This window comes from Salmo salar, chromosome ssa07 (assembly GCF_905237065.1).
Source record: "Salmo salar chromosome ssa07, Ssal_v3.1, whole genome shotgun sequence".
NCBI lineage: Eukaryota > Metazoa > Chordata > Actinopteri > Salmoniformes > Salmonidae > Salmo > Salmo salar.
In genome coordinates this window covers 13,164,979-13,183,692 of record NC_059448.1, presented here as the reverse complement: position 1 = coordinate 13,183,692, position 18,714 = coordinate 13,164,979, and the positions used below count along the sequence as shown (strand labels likewise).

General features: G+C 43.4%; 1 protein-coding gene across 8 annotated transcripts in view; it reads left to right on the top strand.

Annotated features, from left to right (window-relative positions):
• Positions 1-18,714, top strand: part of LOC106608584 (EH domain-binding protein 1-like protein 1) — a 60,713-nt gene that overhangs the window by 11,493 nt on the left and 30,506 nt on the right. For 4 of the 8 annotated variants that reach the window (XM_014206606.2, XM_045721546.1, XM_045721545.1 and 1 more), the window contains exons 2-9: positions 12,050-12,107; positions 12,913-13,008; positions 13,125-13,178; positions 13,445-13,626; positions 13,984-14,132; positions 14,698-14,757; positions 16,687-16,941; positions 18,473-18,697. In XM_014206606.2, coding sequence (XP_014062081.1) covers positions 12,050-12,107; positions 12,913-13,008; positions 13,125-13,178; positions 13,445-13,626; positions 13,984-14,132; positions 14,698-14,757; positions 16,687-16,941; positions 18,473-18,697 — 1,079 coding nt within the window. The remainder of the gene's footprint in view (positions 1-12,049; positions 12,108-12,912; positions 13,009-13,124; positions 13,179-13,444; positions 13,627-13,983; positions 14,133-14,697; positions 14,758-16,686; positions 16,942-18,472; positions 18,698-18,714) is intronic. The other 4 variants (XM_045721553.1, XM_045721549.1, XM_045721547.1 and 1 more) reach the window with 3 other exon arrangements.

Here is an 18,714-nt window from a genome sequence, read left to right as displayed (position 1 = left end):
AGCTCCCAGCTGTGCCCTGGACACCACATGTGACTTGATTGCCCCCCATCTATCTTTAGAGTTCGTACTGTTAGGTGACCTAAACTGGGATATGCTTAACACCCCGGCCATCCTACAATCTAAACTAGATGCCCTCAATCTCACACAAATTATCAAGGAACCTACCAGGTACAACCCTAAATCCGTAAACATGGGCACCCTTATAGATATCATCCTCACCAACTTGCCCTCTGAATACACCTCTGCTGTCTTCAACCAGGATCTCAGCGATCACTGCCTCATTGCCTGCATCTGTCATGGGTCCGCGGTCAAACGACCACCCCTCATCACTGTCAAACGCTCCCTAAAACACTTCTGCGAGCAGGCCTTTCTAATCGACCTGGCCCGGGTATCCTGGAAGGATATTGACCTCATCCCGTCAGTAGAGGATGCCTGGTTGTTCTGTAAAAGTGCTTTCCTCTCCACCTTAAATAAGCATGCCCCTTTCAAAAAATGTATAACTAAGAACAGATATAGCCCTTGGTTCACTTCAGACTTGACTGCCCTTGACCAGCACAAAAACATCCTGTGGCGTACTGCACGAGCATCGAATAGTCTACCAGTCCCTGCCACTGAAAAACATCCCCACAGCATGATGCTGCCACCACCATGCTTCACCGTAGGGATGGTGCCAGGTTTCCTCCAGACGTGACGCTTGGCATTCAGGCCAAAGTGTTCAATCTTGGTTTCATCAGACCAGAGAATCGGGCTGTCATGTGCCTTTTACTGAGGAGTGGCTTCCGTCTGGCCTTCCGAAGATTCTTCCATCTCCACAGAGGAACTCTGGAGTTCTGTCAGAGTGACCATCGGATTCCTGGTCACCTCCTTGACCAAGACTAGTCCTATTTCGCAATAAAGCCTCCTCTGATGCTGCCAAACATACCCTCGTAAAAGTGACTATTCATGACCTACCGATTCTTGACTTCGGCGATGTCATTTACAAAATAGACTCCAACACTCTACTCAGCAAATTGGATGCAGTCTCTCACAGTGCCATCTGTTTTGTCATCAAAGCCCCATATACTACCCACCACTGCGACCTGTATGCTCTCGTTGGCTGGCCCTCGTTACATATTCGTTGCCAAACCCACTGGCTCCAGGTCATCTATAAGTCTTTGCTAGGTAAAGCTCTGCCTTATCTCAGCTCACTGGTCACCATAGCAACACCCACACATAGGACGCGCTCCAGCAGGTATATTTCACCGGTCATTCCCAAGGCCAACACCACCTTTGGCCGCCTTTCCTTCCAGTTCTCTGCTGCCAGTGACTGGAACGAATTGCAAAAATCACTGAAGTTGGAGACTTATATCTCCCTCACAAACTTTAAGCATCAGCTGTCAGAGCAGCTTATCGATTGCTGTAGCTGTACACAGCCCATCTGTAAATAGCCCATCCAACTACCTACCTCATCCCCGTTTTTGTTTTTCTGCTATTTTGCACACCAGTATTTCTACTTGCACATCCTCATCTGCACATCTATCACTCCAGTGTTAATTGCTAAATTGTAATTACTTTGCCACTATGGCCTATATATTGCCTTACCTCCTTACTTCATTTGCACACACTGTATACAGATTTTTCGATTGTGTTATTGACTGTACGTTTGTTTATCCCATGTGTAACTCTGTGTTGTTTTTGTCGCTCTGCTTTGCTTTATCTTGGCCTGTTGTAAATGAGAACTTGTTCTCAACTGGCCTACCTGGTTAAATAAACGTGAAAAAAATAAAATAAACACCGTGCAGGACGTTTGGCATTTGCCAGAGAACACCAAGATTGGCAAATTCGCCACTGGCGCCCTGTGCTCTTCACAGATGAAAGCAGGTTCACAATGAGCACGTGACAGACGTGACAGAGTCTGGAGACGCCGTGGAGTACGTTCTGCTGCCTGCAACATCCTCCAGCATGACCGGTTTGGTGGTGGGTCAGTCATGGTGCGGGGTGGCATTTCTTTGGGGGGCCGCACAGCCCTCCATGTGCTCGCCAGAGGTAGCATGACTGCCATTAGGTACCGAGATGAGATCCTCAGACCCCTTGTGAGACCATATGCTGGTGCGGTTGGCCCTGGGTTCCTCCTAATGCAAGACAATGCTAGACCTCATGTGGCTGGAGTGTGTCAGCAGTTCCTGCAAGAGGAAGGCATTGATGCTATGGACTGGCCCGCCCGTTCCCCAGACCTGAATCCAACTGAGCACATCTGGGACATCATGTCTCGCTCCATCCACCAACGCCACGTTGCACCACAGACTGTCCAGGAGTTGGCGGATGCTTTAGTCCAGGTCTGGGTGGAGATCCCTCAGGAGACCATCCGCCACCTCATCAGGAGCATGCCCAGGCGTTGTAGGGAGGTCATACAGGCACGTGGAGGCCACACACACTACTGAGCCTCATTTTGACTTGTTTTAAGGACATTTCATCAAAGTTGGATCAGCCTGTAGTGTGGTTTTGTACTTTGATTTTGAGTGTGACTCCAAATCCAGACCTCCATGGGTTGATAAATTGGATTTCCATTGATTATTTTTGTGTGATTTTGTTGTCAGCACATTCAACTATGTAAAGAAAAAAGTATTTAATAAGATTATTTCTTTCATTTAGATCTAGGATGTGTTGTTTAAGTGTTCCCTTTATTTTTTTGAGCAGTATATATATATATATATATATATATATATATATATATATATGATTTTATTTATTTAGTTTTATTATTTTTGTATTTTTTATTTTACGTTTATTTAACCAGGTAGGCCAGTTGAGAACAAGTTCTCATTTGGGGGATTGGAAATGATGCAGACAATTTGGGGGATTGGAAATGATGCAGACAATTACATTGATGGAAGCTAGAATCTATCTGCAATATTAAAGCTGACCTAAAATTGGATTCAGACCCTTACATATGAGACTCGAAATTGAGCTCAGGTGCATCCTGTTTCCATTGATCATCCTTGAGATGTTTCTAGAACTTGATTGGAGTCAACCTGTGGTAAATTCAAATTGATTGGACATGATTTGGAAAGGCACACACCTGTCTAGATAAAGTCCCACTGTTGACAGTAGTGCACGTCAGAGCAAAAACCAAGCCATGAGGTCGAAATAATTGTCTGTAGAGCGCCAAGACAGAATTGTGTCAAGGCACAGATTGGGGGAAGGGTACCACAACATTTTTGCAGCATTGAAGGTCCACAAAAACACAGTGGCCTCCATCATACTTAAATGGAAGAGGTTTGGAACCACCAAGACTCTTCCTAGAGCTGTCCGTCTGGCCAAACTGAGCAATCGGGGGAGAAGGGTCTTGGTCAAGGAGGTGACCAAGAACCCGATGGTCACTCTGACAGAATTCCAGAGTTCCTCTGTGGAGATGGAAGAACCTTCGGAAGGCCAGACGGAAGCCACTCCTCAGTAAAAGGCACTTGACAGCCTGATTCTCTGGTCTGATGAAACCAAGATTGAACACTTTGGCCTGAATGCCAAGCGTCACGTCTGGAGGAAACCTGGCACCATCCCTACGGTGAAGCATGGTGGTGGTAGCATCATGCTGTGGGGATGTTTTTCAGTGGCAGGGACTGGCAGACTAGTCAGGATCGAGGCAAGGATAAATGGAGCAAAGTACAGAGAGATCCTTGATGAAAACCTACTCCAGAGCACTTAGGACCTCAGACTGGGGCAAAGGTTCACCTTCCAACAGGACAACGACCCTGAGCACACAGCCAAGACAACACAGGAGTGGCTTCGGGACAAGTCTCTGAATGTCCCTGAGCGGCCCAGCCAGAGCCCAGACTTGAACTCATCAAACATCTCTGGAGAGAACTGAAAATAGCTGTGCAGCGACGCTCCCCATCCAACCAGACAGAGCTTGAAAGGATCTGCAGAGAAGAATGGGAGAAACTCCCCAAATACAGGTGTGCCAAGCTTGTAGCGTCATACCCAAGAAGACTCAAGGCTGTAATCGCTGACAAAGGTGCTTCAACAAAGTACTGAGTAAAGTGTCTGAATACTTATGTAAATGTTGTATTTCAGTTTTTTATATTTAATACATTTGCAGAAATGTCTAAAAACTCTTTTTTGCTTTGTCATTACTGGGTATTGTGTGTAGATTAATGAGGAAAAAAACAATTGAATCAATTTTAGAACAAGGCTGTAACGTAACAAAATGTGGAAAAAGTCAAGGGGTCTGAATACTTTCTGAATGCACCGTATGTCCTGGTTCGTTCTGCACGTTCTCTCCAAATACAGCACATTAGTCTGTCAAGTGTTTTTCCTCAAGAATGCATGCTGGGAGTGGGAACAAAAACATACACTCATGTGACAGGATGTAATATGGAAATGTTATGGTACAGATTATCTCTTATAACACCGTGACCTATAAGATGATGTGGTCCAATTCACACAACTATGGATATTTCCCTTAGGCTACTTGGTATAGCTACCGCTGTAAACACTTGTTTCAGTGGCATCAGCATGTTGAGTGACCCAATTAGGTGACAGGTCAGTCAGTGGCAAGCTCGGGTTACTTACCGACCATTACCATCTCATGTATTTCCCAATTAGGTACCTTCATTGTGCAACACATCAGTGCTGAAGTTGGGCAGGTCCTAAAATGTTCTACTGCTTGAGTACCGGCACCTCTTATATAATATTGTCTCTAGAAAAGTACAGAAACCGTACAATACATCCCAAAGGTAGACTGTTGTTTGTAACAACTCTAGAGCGCGTGGTTGGCAGGTGTGTGGGGCAGGCTGATATTTAGCTGGGAGGTGTATGGGGCAGGCTGATATTTAGCTGGCTGGTGTGTGGGGCAGGCTGATATTTAGCTGGGAGGTGTATGGGGCAGGCTGATATTTAGCTGGCTGGTGTGTGGGGCAGGCTGATATTTGGCTGGCAGGTGTATGGGGCAGGCTGATATTTAGCTGGCAGGTGTGTGGGGCAGGCTGATATTTACCTGGCGTTGTGTGGGGCAGGCTGATATTTAGCTGGCAGGTGTGTGGGGCAGGCTGATATTTAGCTGGCAGGTGTGTGGGGCAGGCTGATATTTACCTGGCGTTGTGTGGGGCAGGCTGATATTTAGGTGGCTGGTGTGTGGGGCAGGCTGATATTTAGCTGGGAGGTGTATGGGGCAGGCTGATATTTAACTGGCTGGTGTGTGGGGCAGGCTGATATTTAGCTGGCAGGTGTGTGTGGCAGGCTGATATTTACCTGGCGTTGTGTGGGGCAGGCTGATATTTAGCTGGCAGGTGTGTGGGGCAGGCTGATATTTAACTGGCAGGTGTGTGGGGCAGGCTGATATTTAGCTGGCAGGTGTGTGGGGCAGGCTGATATTTAGCTGGCAGGTGTGTGGGGCAGGCTGATATTTAGCTGGCAGGTGTGTGTGGCAGGCTGATATTTAACTGGCAGGTGTGTGGGGCAGGCTGATATTTAGCTGGCAGGTGTGTGGGGCAGGCTGATATTTAGCTGGCAGGTGTGTGGGGCAGGCTGATATTTAGCTGGCAGGTGTGTGGGGCAGGCTGATATTTGGCTGGCAGGTGTGTGTGGCAGGCTGATATTTAGCTGGCAGGTGTGTGGGGCAGGCTGATATTTAGCTGGCAGGTGTGTGGGGCAGGCTGATATTTGGCTGGCAGGTGTGTGGGGCAGGCTGATATTTGGCTGGCGTTGTGTGGGGCAGGCTGATATTTGGCTGGCAGGTGTGTGGGGCAGGCTGATATTTGGCTGGCAGGTGTGTGGGGCAGGCTGATATTTGGCTGGCAGGTGTGTGGGGCAGGCTGATATTTGGCTGGCTGGTGTGTGGGGCAGGCTGATATTTGGCTGGCAGGTGTGTGGGGCAGGCTGATATTTGGCTGGCAGGTGTGTGGGGCAGGCTGATATTTGGCTGGCAGGTGTGTGGGGCAGGCTGATATTTGGCTGGCAGGTGTGTGGGGCAGGCTGATATTTGGCTGGCAGGTGTGTGGGGCAGGCTGATATTTGGCTGGCTGGTGTGTGGGGCAGGCTGATATTTGGCTGGCTGGTGTGTGGGGCAGGCTGATATTTGGCTGGCTGGTGTGTGGGGCAGGCTGATATTTGGCTGGCTGGTGTGTGGGGCAGGCTGATATTTGGCTGGCTGGTGTGTGGGGCAGGCTGATATTTGGCTGGCTGGTGTGTGGGGCAGGCTGATATTTGGCTGGCTGGTGTGTGGGGCAGGCTGATATTTGGCTGGCTGGTGTGTGGGGCAGGCTGATATTTGGCTGGCTGGTGTGTGGGGCAGGCTGATATTTGGCTGGCTGGTGGGTGAGTTAGCAGTTAACCTAATGGTTAAGCCCCACCATTCCACAGGTCTATTTCTGTGGCCCCCCACCACCTCACCTTTTCCCCAGCCTCCTCCACTTTGCCCTTACGCTCCGATCCTCCCAGCTTCTATAACTGGCCTGCAACATGAGAGAGGCCCATCCCGTCCATTCATACTGTTTACTCTCCCCTTACTCTCTACCTCCCTACTTCTCACATCCTCAGCCAACAAACAAGTAGTTAGTTACTCACAGGCAGTTCAACTTTTAAGAACCTATGTTCATTCTAGCATACTAAGAAGACTTAAGAGTACATTCTGTTACATTTCCACATGCAAATAGTCTGTTGCTTGTTTTCTGTTGGAGTCGCCGGACTGACTATCATGCTGACTCTCACTATTGGTTCTTGTTATTGGGAGTTGAAAAAGGTCAACAACATGGCACTAGGTTATTTCACATCCACACAACGAATCTCTTCTAGGATCACACAATAGCTGCTCTAGTCTAGACTAGGTCTGTTGGTAGACAACCATCTTTGTGTGACGTACAGGTAGGAGGTAGCTGGCCGCAGCTGCTGGAGACAAGGTGAAGTATTGTGGCCTGATGGTTGCTAGGGACCACACCCTGAGGGCCCTGAGGACTGTAATCTCACAAGTGAAAAAAAGAAAACATGTCCAAGCTGGGTTTTGTTCAGTAGGGAGCAAGGAGGTGTGAAACACGGAGGTTCTACCTAGCCCAAACGTGTCCAATGAGGATGTTTTAGAACGTTTTTGCTACAGTGGGACCTGCTGAACACTACGCTCATCATGTGTCTCATAGCAGAAGCAACCAGAGGAGGCCTCCCCTCTGACACTCAGGCTGTAGTTAGTTTGTTGATGTTGATCCCATTGTGGAGTTCATTCTATACCTCAGTCTGTTAGTTTGATTATTTCAATCAGACGTGTAGTGCTAGGGCAAAAACCAAAACGTGCACTCGGGGGCAGGACCAAGTTTAGGAAACCCTGAGTTACAGCCCTGAACAGAGTCACAAGATGGCTGACGCTTCCCCTCCTTCTCTTGTGTTTACGCAGCAGACAGGTGTGTGTGTGTGTGTGTGTGTGTGTGTGTGTGTGTGTGTGTGTGTGTGTGTGTGTGTGTGTGTGTGTGTGTGTGTGTGTGTGTGTGTGTGTGTGTGTGTGTGTGTGTGTGTGTGTGTGTGTTTATTTGAGAGAAAGCCAACGGGTCCTTTCTTAAGCTTTTATCTTAGTGTCCCTTAATTCCAAACACTTTATGGGGGGCGGGGGGAGAATTCATAAACCCTTGACTTAGTCCACATTTTGTTGTGTTACAGCCTGAATTCAAAATGGATAAAAACATTTTTTGCTCACCCATCTACACACAATACCCGACAATGACAAAAGTGTAAACATTTTGCAAATGTATTGAAAATTAAATACAGAAATATCTAATTTACATTAGTATTCACACCCCTGAGTCAATATGTGTTAGAATCACCTTTGGCAGCGATTACAGCTGTGAGCCATTCTTGGTAAGAGCTTTGAACACCTAGATTTGTACAATATTTGCCAATTATTATTTTCAAGCTCTGTCAAATTGGTGGTTGATCATTGCTAGACAACCATTTTCAAATCTTGCCATAGATTTTCAAGCAGATTTAGGTCAAAACTGTAACTCGGCCACTCACTGTCTTCTTGGTAAGCAACTCGTGTATATTTGGCCTTGTGTTTGAGGTTATCGTTCTGCTGAAAGGTGAATTAATCTCCCAGTGTCTGGTGGAAGCAGACTGAACCAGGTTTTCCTTTAGGATTATGCCTGTGCTTAGAGCCATTCTGTAAATGTTTTATCCTGAAAAACTCCCCAGTCCTTAACAATTACAAGCATAACCATAAGATGATGCAGCCACCACTATACTTGCAAAATATGGAGAGTGGTACTCAGTAATGTGTTGTATTGAATTGCTTTTCCACATTTTTTGCAGTACTACTTTAGTGCCTTGTTGCAAACAGGATGCATGTTTAGAAATATTTGTATTCCTTCATTTTTTCACTCTGTCAATTAGTTTAATATTGTGGAGTAACTACAATGTTGTTGACCCATCCTCAGATTTCTCCTATCACAACCATTAAACTGTAATTATTTTAAAGTCAACATTGGCCTGGTGAAATCCCTGAGTGGTTTCCTTCCTCTCCAGCAACTCAGTTAGGAAAGACACCTGTAACTTTGTAGTGAGTAGGTTTATTGATACACCATCCAAAGTGTAATTAATAATTTCACCATGCTCAAAAGGATATTCAATGTCTGCTTTTTTATTTTTACCCATCTACCAATAAGTGCCGTTCTTTGTGAGGCATTAGAAAACCTCCCTGGTCTTTGTGGTTGAATCTGTGTTTGAAATTCACTGCTCAACTGTACAGATAATTGTATGTGTGTGGTACAGAGATGAGGTAGGCATTCAAAAATCACATCAAACCCCATTATTGCACACAGAGTGAGTCCATGCAACTTGTTAAGCACATCTTTGACTCCTGAACTTATTTAGGCTTGGCATAACAAAGGGGTTGAATACTTATTGACTCAGCTTTTCATTTTTTATTAATTTGCAAAACGTAATTCCACTTTCACATTATATGGAGTATTGTATGTAGGCCAGTCACAATTTAAAAAAAATATATTTAATCCATTTTAAATTCATGCTTTAACACAACAAAATGTGGAAAAAATAAAGGGGTGTGAATACTGTTCATAGTATGTGCTGTGACCAGAAGGAAGGAACAGAGGATACACTGAGAGCTTTGTGCTGATAGTTATTCTGTGCTATAGTACCGGTACCTTCCTATTCACTGTACAACATTTGAATACCTCAGGCTAGGCTTGGGCGGAATCCAGATGTTAATTTCGTCATACCGTCCTTCTCTCATCCCGGGGATTTACGGTATTACGGGTGTAGCACACAAGGGGGTGCTAAAAATGCAAGAAAAGCCCATTGGTCCTCTATTACCAGAATGCTAATAACATTTTCACAAACTAATAGCGAAATCACATAAGAAAACTAACATAAACTAATTGCAAAGACGGCTCAAGGTTATACAAGCATAGCTAGTAGTTATTAAATCAAATTTTCGGTAAGTGTGGACATTTACAAGTGAAAGGGAACGATATAAATTGTGCAAATGAACAAAGTTGTTATGCATGCTTTTCTGAAGGAAGAGCAGCATGTGTACATGGAGCAGAGGGGAGAAGAAAACCCTAGTCGGAAGCACAGGGAAGAAATGGCAACTGTACAGATAACTCATCTAGAGTTCTTTGACTTCTGGCAGAAATCCATTATAAGATATCTGATGGCAAACATTTAGTAGTGAATTGAATAACTTCATCACCTCATGTACGCTGAACAACAGAGACTCGCTGATAGATATTGAACGCTATGAACTCAGCAGCTCCCGTTGTGCTATTTACAAACAAACACATGCCTGGCTCAACTGTTCTGGGGAACTACGGTAAGCTTCATCATGTAAAATAATGTGACAGGTGAAATGAAGAGCGCAATCTGTGTCATCTCCTAACGTATTGCACAAGTTGACTGCAGGTAAATATTCACATTTATTGAACATCTTCAAATAAATAGTATTGACGGTATTGACGGTATTGGCGGTATTGACGGTATGGAAAAATCATCCTGTGGCTTTTTCCAAACACCCCAGTATGCGGTATATATGAAGAACGCAAGGTAGCCTAGTGGTTAGAGCGTTGGACTAGTAACCAAAAGTTTGCAAGATTGAATCCCCGAGCTGACAAGGTACAAATCTGTCGTTCTGCCCCGAACAAGACAGTTAACCCACTGTTCCTAGGCCGTCATTGAAAATAAGAATTTGTTGTTAACTGACTTGCCTAGTTAAATAAATGTATATCTATTATTACCTGAAGTGGGTTAGGTAACCAAATAGTGCATTTTCAAAGGAAACACTGATCCCTCAGGGCACAGATGTTAGATTAACATTTATTCCACATTGGTTCAACGTCACTGGTTGAAACAACGTTGATTCAACCAGTGTGTGTGTGCCCAGTGGGATATCCCTGCTTGTGTTATGGTGATTCCACACCAGCATGGCCGGAATTTTTTTTGGGGGTATCTCAGATTGTTCTGGTAATTCTCACATAGAAACTTAATTGGGAGGAAGGATGTTTAACATCGTTTTTACATTTGTATCACAAACCATTTTTGGGAAAATCATGGACAACTTAGGCTCTTTTTCAGACCTATACAGTCCTGCTTCCTGTAGGACCCAATGATCTGTGAACCGTACATGATACAGACAACACATTGTCATTATACTCCTAATGGTGTGTTTTAAAATATGGAGTATGTCTATATTGTGAGAAAATAAATATGCACATTAATTTATTCAACATTACAAATATTATTATCTCAAAAGTACCCTTTTTTTATGCTGCTAATTTGAGACACATTGTTTGGAATACTCTTCAAACACATCAAATATACAGAGTGTGCTTTCTGCTACTTTTTGAAGAAGTTCTACATTTGATACATAGAAATTGACATCGCAGCCCTCCTGTAGGATTACACATTCAAATGCAAATCACCAGCAGATGGAGGTCCCATTGCATCCATTTTCCCATTCAGCTATGTTGGTGGTGGTCATAAAATGTAGCAGCGAGCCCACTCTAGACATTTGATGCACTTGTAGAGTATTGTAGGCCAACAGTATATGTCTAAAAAGGGCCTAAAATGGCCTCATGATTTTCTGAAAGATGCTAATGTAAAAAGCATATCAAACATACTTCCTCTCAATTAAGTGAGAATTGGCAGAAAAATTGGAGTTACCAAAAATATTTTCGGGCTATGCTGGCATGGAATCAGTCTTAAGCGTTAACAGTGTTAATGTATGCTTATACAATGCTTATGTGTGCTTATACAGTGTTAATGTATGCTTAAGAAAATGTGTATGTATGCTTATACAGTGTGTATATATGCTTATACAGTGTGTATGTGTGCTTATACAGTGTGTATGTGTGCTTAGAACAGTGTGTATGTATGCTTATACAGTGTGTATGTATGATTATACAGTGTGTATGTGTGCTTATACAGTGTGTATGTATGCTTATACAGTGTGTATGTATGCTTATACAGTGTGTATGTGTGCTTATACAGTGTGTATGTGTGCTTATATAGTGTGTATGTTTGCTTAGAACAGTGTGTATGTATGCTTATACAGTGTGTATGTGTGCTTATACAGTGTGTATGTGTGCTTATACAGTGTGTATGTGTGCTTATACAGTGTGTATGTATGCTTATACAGTGTGTATGTATGCTTATACAGTGTGTATGTGTGCTTATACAGTGTGTATGTATGCTTATACAGTGTGTATGTGTGCTTATACAGTGTGTATGTGTGCTTATACAGTGTGTATGTGTGCTTATACGGTGTGTGTGTGTGCTTATACGGTGTGTATGTGTGCTTATACGGTGTGTATGTATGCTTATACAGTGTGTATGTATGCTTATACAGTGTGTATGTGTGCTTATACAGTGTGTATGTGTGCTTATACAGTGTGTATGTGTGCTTATACAGTGTGTATGTGTGCTTATACAGTGTGTATGTGTGCTTATACAGTGTGTATGTGTGCTTATACAGTGTGTATGTGTGCTTATACAGTGTGTATGTATGCTTATACAGTGTGTATGTGTGCACAATGCTTATTATGCGTATTTCATCATTGTTCTGTGTTTTTTTTACTTACAGGCAGCCAGACAAACTGAGAGTAGTATGGAGCAGGAGAAACAGGAGACATTGCACCAAGGTATTATGGGGAAGGAACTTCATTCAACAAGTAGACTAGTGACATATGTAGGCCTGTTTGTCTAGCACTTGTCATCATGATAAAGTGTGTGAAGGCCCCTACTGTATTTAGCCTACCTGAGGGTGTGTAGCCTATAAGGTGAAAGGTCAGATTTTCTGGTGTTTGAGGAAATGGAACCATGTATATGTAGAAGTGTGGCATGTTTTGAGTTCAGCCATAACTCATTCTGGCTTTATTGATCACAGTAATTGCTTCATTAATCACATCACATTAAAGGTGCACTATGCAGAAATCACTCCGCCATTTCCTGGTTGCTAAAACGAATAGTTTGCCTTATTTCAGTTTATGTGACAACACAAGCAAGTATAGTGTAGAGAATCATTGTACCATCTAAACCGTTGTAAAATATATTTTCCATAACCAAAAATATTGTATTTCCAGCTGTTTGAAGCTGGTGTAGAAAAACAAAAGTAAAAGACGCAAAAATCAAACTTATGAACGGGAAGCATAGAAATATCGCACATAGAGCAGATCTACAGTTTCTTAGACTTGCTTTCAATGAGAATGACAGATCTATAACTCCCATTTCTATGTGAATTTGGTCGGGTCGCCCAAAAAGTGACAGTGCAGCTTTAAGCTTAGTTGCTTATAGTCACAATGTGTTCATTATTTATCACGTTCAACACTCTACAAACCACACGTGGCTTATTCAGTATACAGTACAATTCATAGGTATGACTGGGTTCCCCCAGTCAGCGTATTATCAGATCCTTTCCCTGACTTGATATTTACCCCATTTCCTCAGCTGCATGGGTGGCAGCCTGGCATCAAGAACCCCTACAGGGGCACGGTGGTGTGGCAGGTGCCCGAAAACCTGGACATCACCGTCACACTCTTCAAGGTATGGAATCTCACCCCTGGAAAGATATGTGCAAATGATTGGGAAATGATTTAGATGAATCTGTGTTTGGATGGAAAAAACATGTTTCCTTATTCTCAAAATCACTCTTCTGTTAGGACCCAACTGCAGATGAATTTGAAGACAAAGACTGGACATTCATCATTGAGAATGTGAGTCTTTTTGTCTGATATGGTGGCATGAATAGATGTTTCTATTAATTCGAATTTTGAGTCAAAACACACATACTGTACATTGAGTGTTTAAAGTTTGACAGAGCTGTTGCGAATGACATAGTGCATGCTACAAAAACATTTCCTGGCTTTAAGCCTTCTTAATACAGTTTAGGAAAAACATTTCCTCTTGAATATATCAAAGTATTGGATTTAAACAGCATCAGTAGGAAAGCCTGAGTTAACCCCTGACCTTTGCCCCTCAGGAGACTAACAAGGGCCACAGGAAGGTGCTGGCGTCGGTGGACGTCAACATGAAGAAGTTTGCCAGCGCCACCCATGCCCAGTACGACCTGATGCTGAAGCTCAAGCCCCTGTCTGTGAAGGTGGTGGAAGCCACACTCAAACTGACCTTGACCTGCGTCTTCCTCAAAGAGGGCAAGGCCACGTGAGTTGCCATTTATCTAATCAGTCACTTATCACAGACTTACCGTATTATGTCGAGTCCCTTGGCTACTAAAATGTTTACTGTATTATGTCAAGTAGACAGAGATTGAGATACTAAATGGTTTACCACATTACGTGAAGTAGAAAAAGCCTTGAGGCAACTGTCTCTCAACAAAGCTTACTGTTAAAAAAAACAAAGCTTTGTGATGGTATATAACCTTTTGAGTTGGTCATTGCTGACCTGTAACATTATAGTCAGTTAATGGTGTTTAATGATTAGTCATATACAGTCAATTAGACAATATTACTGTTTCTGGATGAGTTAAAATACAAGGCTTCTTCCTTTCTAATCCAACAGAGATGAGGACATGCAGAGTCTGGCCAGTCTGATGAGCCTGAAGCAGAGTGACATCGGCAACCTGGACGACTTCAACGATAGTGACGAGGAGGAGGGCGAGAGGAGGGTCAGCATCGGAGCCGGCGTGGGCCCTGCCACTGCCGTCACAGGTAGTGGTCTCGACACAAATGACAAGTCATCAGCTCTCGCATTCCAGGATCGAGTCAAGACGGAGAAGAATGTGTATGAGACCGAGACACTCAAAATGCTCTGGTCTTGAGTACTGCCACACTGATAAATACAGTAGCTTTGTACAGTACTAACCTTGCATGCACACCCGAAAACACAAGCCCACTTATCCAGTCCATCTCACAGGTAAACAAAACTGCCATAGGAGATGCTTACTTTGCATATGTTTGCCAGCCTTCTGAGGTGTGACAGATTTGAAGTGTTTAATGTTTGAAAACATTGCTCAATACACCTGCATGGCATATTGCTCCACTCTCCAGCCTCACACGTAATGTCTCAACTACGGTTGCCCAGTAGGAAGTCACAATTGCCCTTCTATACATTTTCCCTTTCGAATGTATGAACGCCAAGCCAATCTCTTTCCACGTCAAATCTCTTTCCACGCCAAGCTTCCCTTTTCGTAATAAATCAATATCCTTTCCTTCCTTTTCTTTTCTTTAATATTTTCCTCTTCCTTCCTTCCTTCCCTTCCTTCAACTCTGAAAGCACCCATGAGAAGAATACGTGATCAGGCATGGAGGCCTGTGATTGACCCAGAGACCACAGGTAATTTCCTGTTTCCGCCCCTGCTCCCGCCTCCTATGAATCCTGATTGGATCTTTTCCCTGGCTCTGGTCCTATCCCCTCTCCTCCTATATAACATCCCATCCCTCATTTGAAATGTTAATATTTATGTGTTATAAGCGTTTATCTAAATATTGATCATCAAACTATTCACATCATTTGTATGGTTTGATTAATCATATTTATTAAACCCAATGGATATTAGCCAATGAGGTGTCAAATGAAGTTGTATACCTCATTACATTCTCATGTTAAATCATTAAATCAGATACTCTCTGCAAGGCAGTACCTCAAACTTGTCTGTCCATAACACTTTTTTCCAATCTTCCTCTCTCCAGTGTCTGTGTTCATTTGCCCATCTTAATCTTTTCTTTTTATTGGCCAGTCTGAGATATGGATTTTTCTTTGCAACTCTGCCTAGAAGGCCAGCATCCCGGAGTCCCCTCTTCACTGTTGACGTTGAGACTGGTGTTTTGCGCATACTATTTAATGAAGCTGCCAGTTGAGGACTTGTGAGGCATCTGTTTCTCAAACCAGACACTCTAATGTACTTGTCCTCTTGCTCAGTTGTGCACCGGGGCCTCCCACTCCTCTTTCTATTCTGGTTAGGCCAGTTTGCGCTTTTCTGTGAAGGGAGTAGTACACAGCGTTGTACGAGATCTTAATTTTCTTGGCAATTTCTCGCATGGAATAGCCTTCATTTCTCAGAACAAGAATAGACTGACGAGTTTAAGAAGAATGTTCTTTGTTTCTGGCCATTTTGAGCCTGTAATCAAACCCACAAATGCTGATGCTCCAGATACTCAACTAGTCTAAAGAAGGCCAGTTGTATTGCTTCTTTAATCAGGACAACAGTTGTCAGCTGTGCTAACATAATTGCAAAAGGGTTTTCTAATGATCAATTAGCCTTTTAAAATGATAAACTTGGATAAGCTAACACAACGTGCCATTGGAACACAGGAGTGATGGTTGCTGATAATGGGCCTCTGTACGCCTATGTAGATATTCCATAAAAAATCTGCTGTTTCCAGCTACAATAGTAATTTCCAACATTAACAATGTCTACACTGTATTTCTTATCAATTTGATGTTATTTTAACAGACAAAAACATGCTTTTCTTTCAAAAACAAGGACATTTCTAAGTGACCCCAAACTTTTGAACGGTAGTGTAAGTAAACAAATTAGTAGTCGTTTCAATAACTGTTTGAAGTGATGGAATCTGTTACGTGTTAATCTTTATAGTTACACAATATGGATTCCTAAGGTATCCTACACCCATAAGAGCTCACCTTTTCCTTTTAAAATCCTATCAAGTATCAAATGTACTATAATTAAACTGTGGGACTGAATACTGGGGCCTGACCAGGAATTCTGGTCCCTGGTTTGTTGGGATGGGACTAGGATTTAGTCATTTATAATGAAGAGTTACAGTGAGAGAAAACATTTATTTCAGCAACTGTACAGTTTGAATGTCTGGGATGAGTATCTGAGTACTATCCCTCTCCATTTCTTATCTACTTTCATTATTCCCCTCTTTCCTTTTCTCACTTCCCCTTCCCTGCTGTTCTCATTTTCCCTCCTCTCTTTTCTCTGGAACCCTCTTCCTCAACTGCATTTCACCTCTTTTAATGTCTTTGATACCTGTATATCTCTACAACACTTTTTGTCTCTACTTTCTCTTCTGTTCTCTCCTGCATCTGTCCTCCTTTCTATCTGCTGCTCCAACTCTCTTTTTTCTTCCTCTTTTTTCTGCCCATCACCTCTTCTCCCACCCCATCACCTCCACCCCCCTCGCCCTCTTTCTGCCCATCACCTCCCCTTCCGCCACGCCCTCATCTCTGACCCCACCCTGCCTCCCTCTTTCTGCCCATCATCTCTCCTCCTACCCCGCCCTCATCTTTTTCACCCAGCTGCCAGTGAGATAGATTGGAGTAGCTCATTTGGCACTGTCTCTACCATCTCACTCCTGTCATGCCCCCCTCTGCCCCTACCCCTCGACCCCTCTGCCCCGCCTCCCGCCTCTGCCGCCCGCTCCCGACTCAACACCGACCTTGAGGGCACCACTCACCCGGCACGGCCCTCCCCCTATGCCTACCAAGTGCCAGCCTGTGTTTGCTCCCACCCACCTGCACTGCCAGAAATCTTCCAGCCCGCCGCTGGCTCAGGTACTGGCAAACAGACTGACTGACTCACGGTCTTATCACTGTGATTTTGAATCATAGACCACACCTATTGTAATAAGTAAATAGTCAAGTTGCAGCTTTTATTCAAGGAGTGAATACCTGCATGTTTGATTCTGTGCATAACGTTAGCTAGTACATCAGGTAGAATATTTGTTTGACATTTGATAAATGATTGAAAGTTGATTGCTTTAAAGACAAGAGAGAGTTCTGAGAAATTGAGAGAGGCATTTGTTGTTTGGGAATTCTGACTCATGGGAAGACATTAAAGGGGCCTCAGACTTGTTATATAATGTAACTTTCTATGGTCTGAGGCACCCCCTGCTGTTTAAAACAGTTCAGCCAGAGCAAGATTGAGAAAAACATGTCGACAGATTCCTGGAGGAATGAACTGAATGTCCTGAATGTGCTGAATTACCTTGAGACATACACAGGTCTGGAATAATTATTTTCTCCACTGACTGAAAATGTATTGCCGAGGTTGCCAGGGGCAATTGCCTCATTTCCATAGCAACTGTCCTAGCTCGCAGTGAATTTGTTCATCAAAGCGGTGACATATTTTATCGTTTCTGGCGTTGGTCCATTTACTTCCTGTCATGACTGTTGCTAGGGAAGTGAGGTCGCAGTTAATAGGGCTGTTCAGGGAGATTTTTGGACACGCTAGAGGAATGCTTATTTGCTGGATTTATATGTGGAGTAGTTTACTTGTTGAGTACTTGACTTTATTTAGGCTAGTTTTAAGAGAAAGCATGTTCTTTTTTTGAGAACATTTAGCCAAGCTTAATGACAATGTATTTTCTGTATTTTCTCGTACTGGTCGGAGTACTTTTAACTCCATTAAGAGAAACCAGTGACAGGGACTTAAATCTACGAGGTTATCCACAGATGTGGGAGTGGCCTCATTGGCATATTTCCCAGCATGCTCTGTTGCAAGTTTGTTTCAATATCTGTGTTTTCGCATGTGCATTGATTGTTTTTTATCTTGAGCTCCACAAGGATAAGAAATGTAAATTTTTCTAAACTAATCAAATCTCTAACAACTGTTAGTTGTTGTTGGAGGTAGTCTGCTTGTAGTATATTTTTTAACCTACTCTCCGGCATTTTAAATGCAAGTTGTGAGTGATGGAAAAGTGATGGATATCCAACAGAGATTGTCCAACAGAGATTGGATATCACATTGCAAACCACCCTTATAACACAAAGGAAGTCAACTGAAACAGAAATGTACTTTGCTGTACTTGATTTTTTATGAAAAACAACACAGAAAAGTGTAGAATGGCAAGGGAGATGGTTAAAAACGACAGTGAAAACAGTAACATGGCAATTGGAGTTCAATTTAAGAAACTCTCTGAGAGTTGGATATTTACTCCATTTGGTATCGTTTTAATTCCAAAAATATCAACACCAAGACCAGAGTACATTTAACACAAAATAGGGGTGGGACCGTATAAACCCCAAAATAGTGTTAAAGTTGAACTCTTGCAATTTTACTCTCTCTTCTACCGTTTTCTCTCAGTGCCCATATCTGTAGCCCAGAAGCCCCCTGGCTTCCAGAGTGACCTGACTCTGGACCCTGACAGTCTTTCTGAGGGCCACGTGGCTCCTGGTCTCTCCACCGTCTCTCAATCAAGACCCCTCTCAGCCTCCATCACTGGGCATTCCTCCACCTCTCCTCTCTCCTCTTCCCCCTCTTCCCCATCCGTTCTTCCACATCCCTCTTCCCCTGATATTCCACAAACAGGTACTGCATGGAAAAAA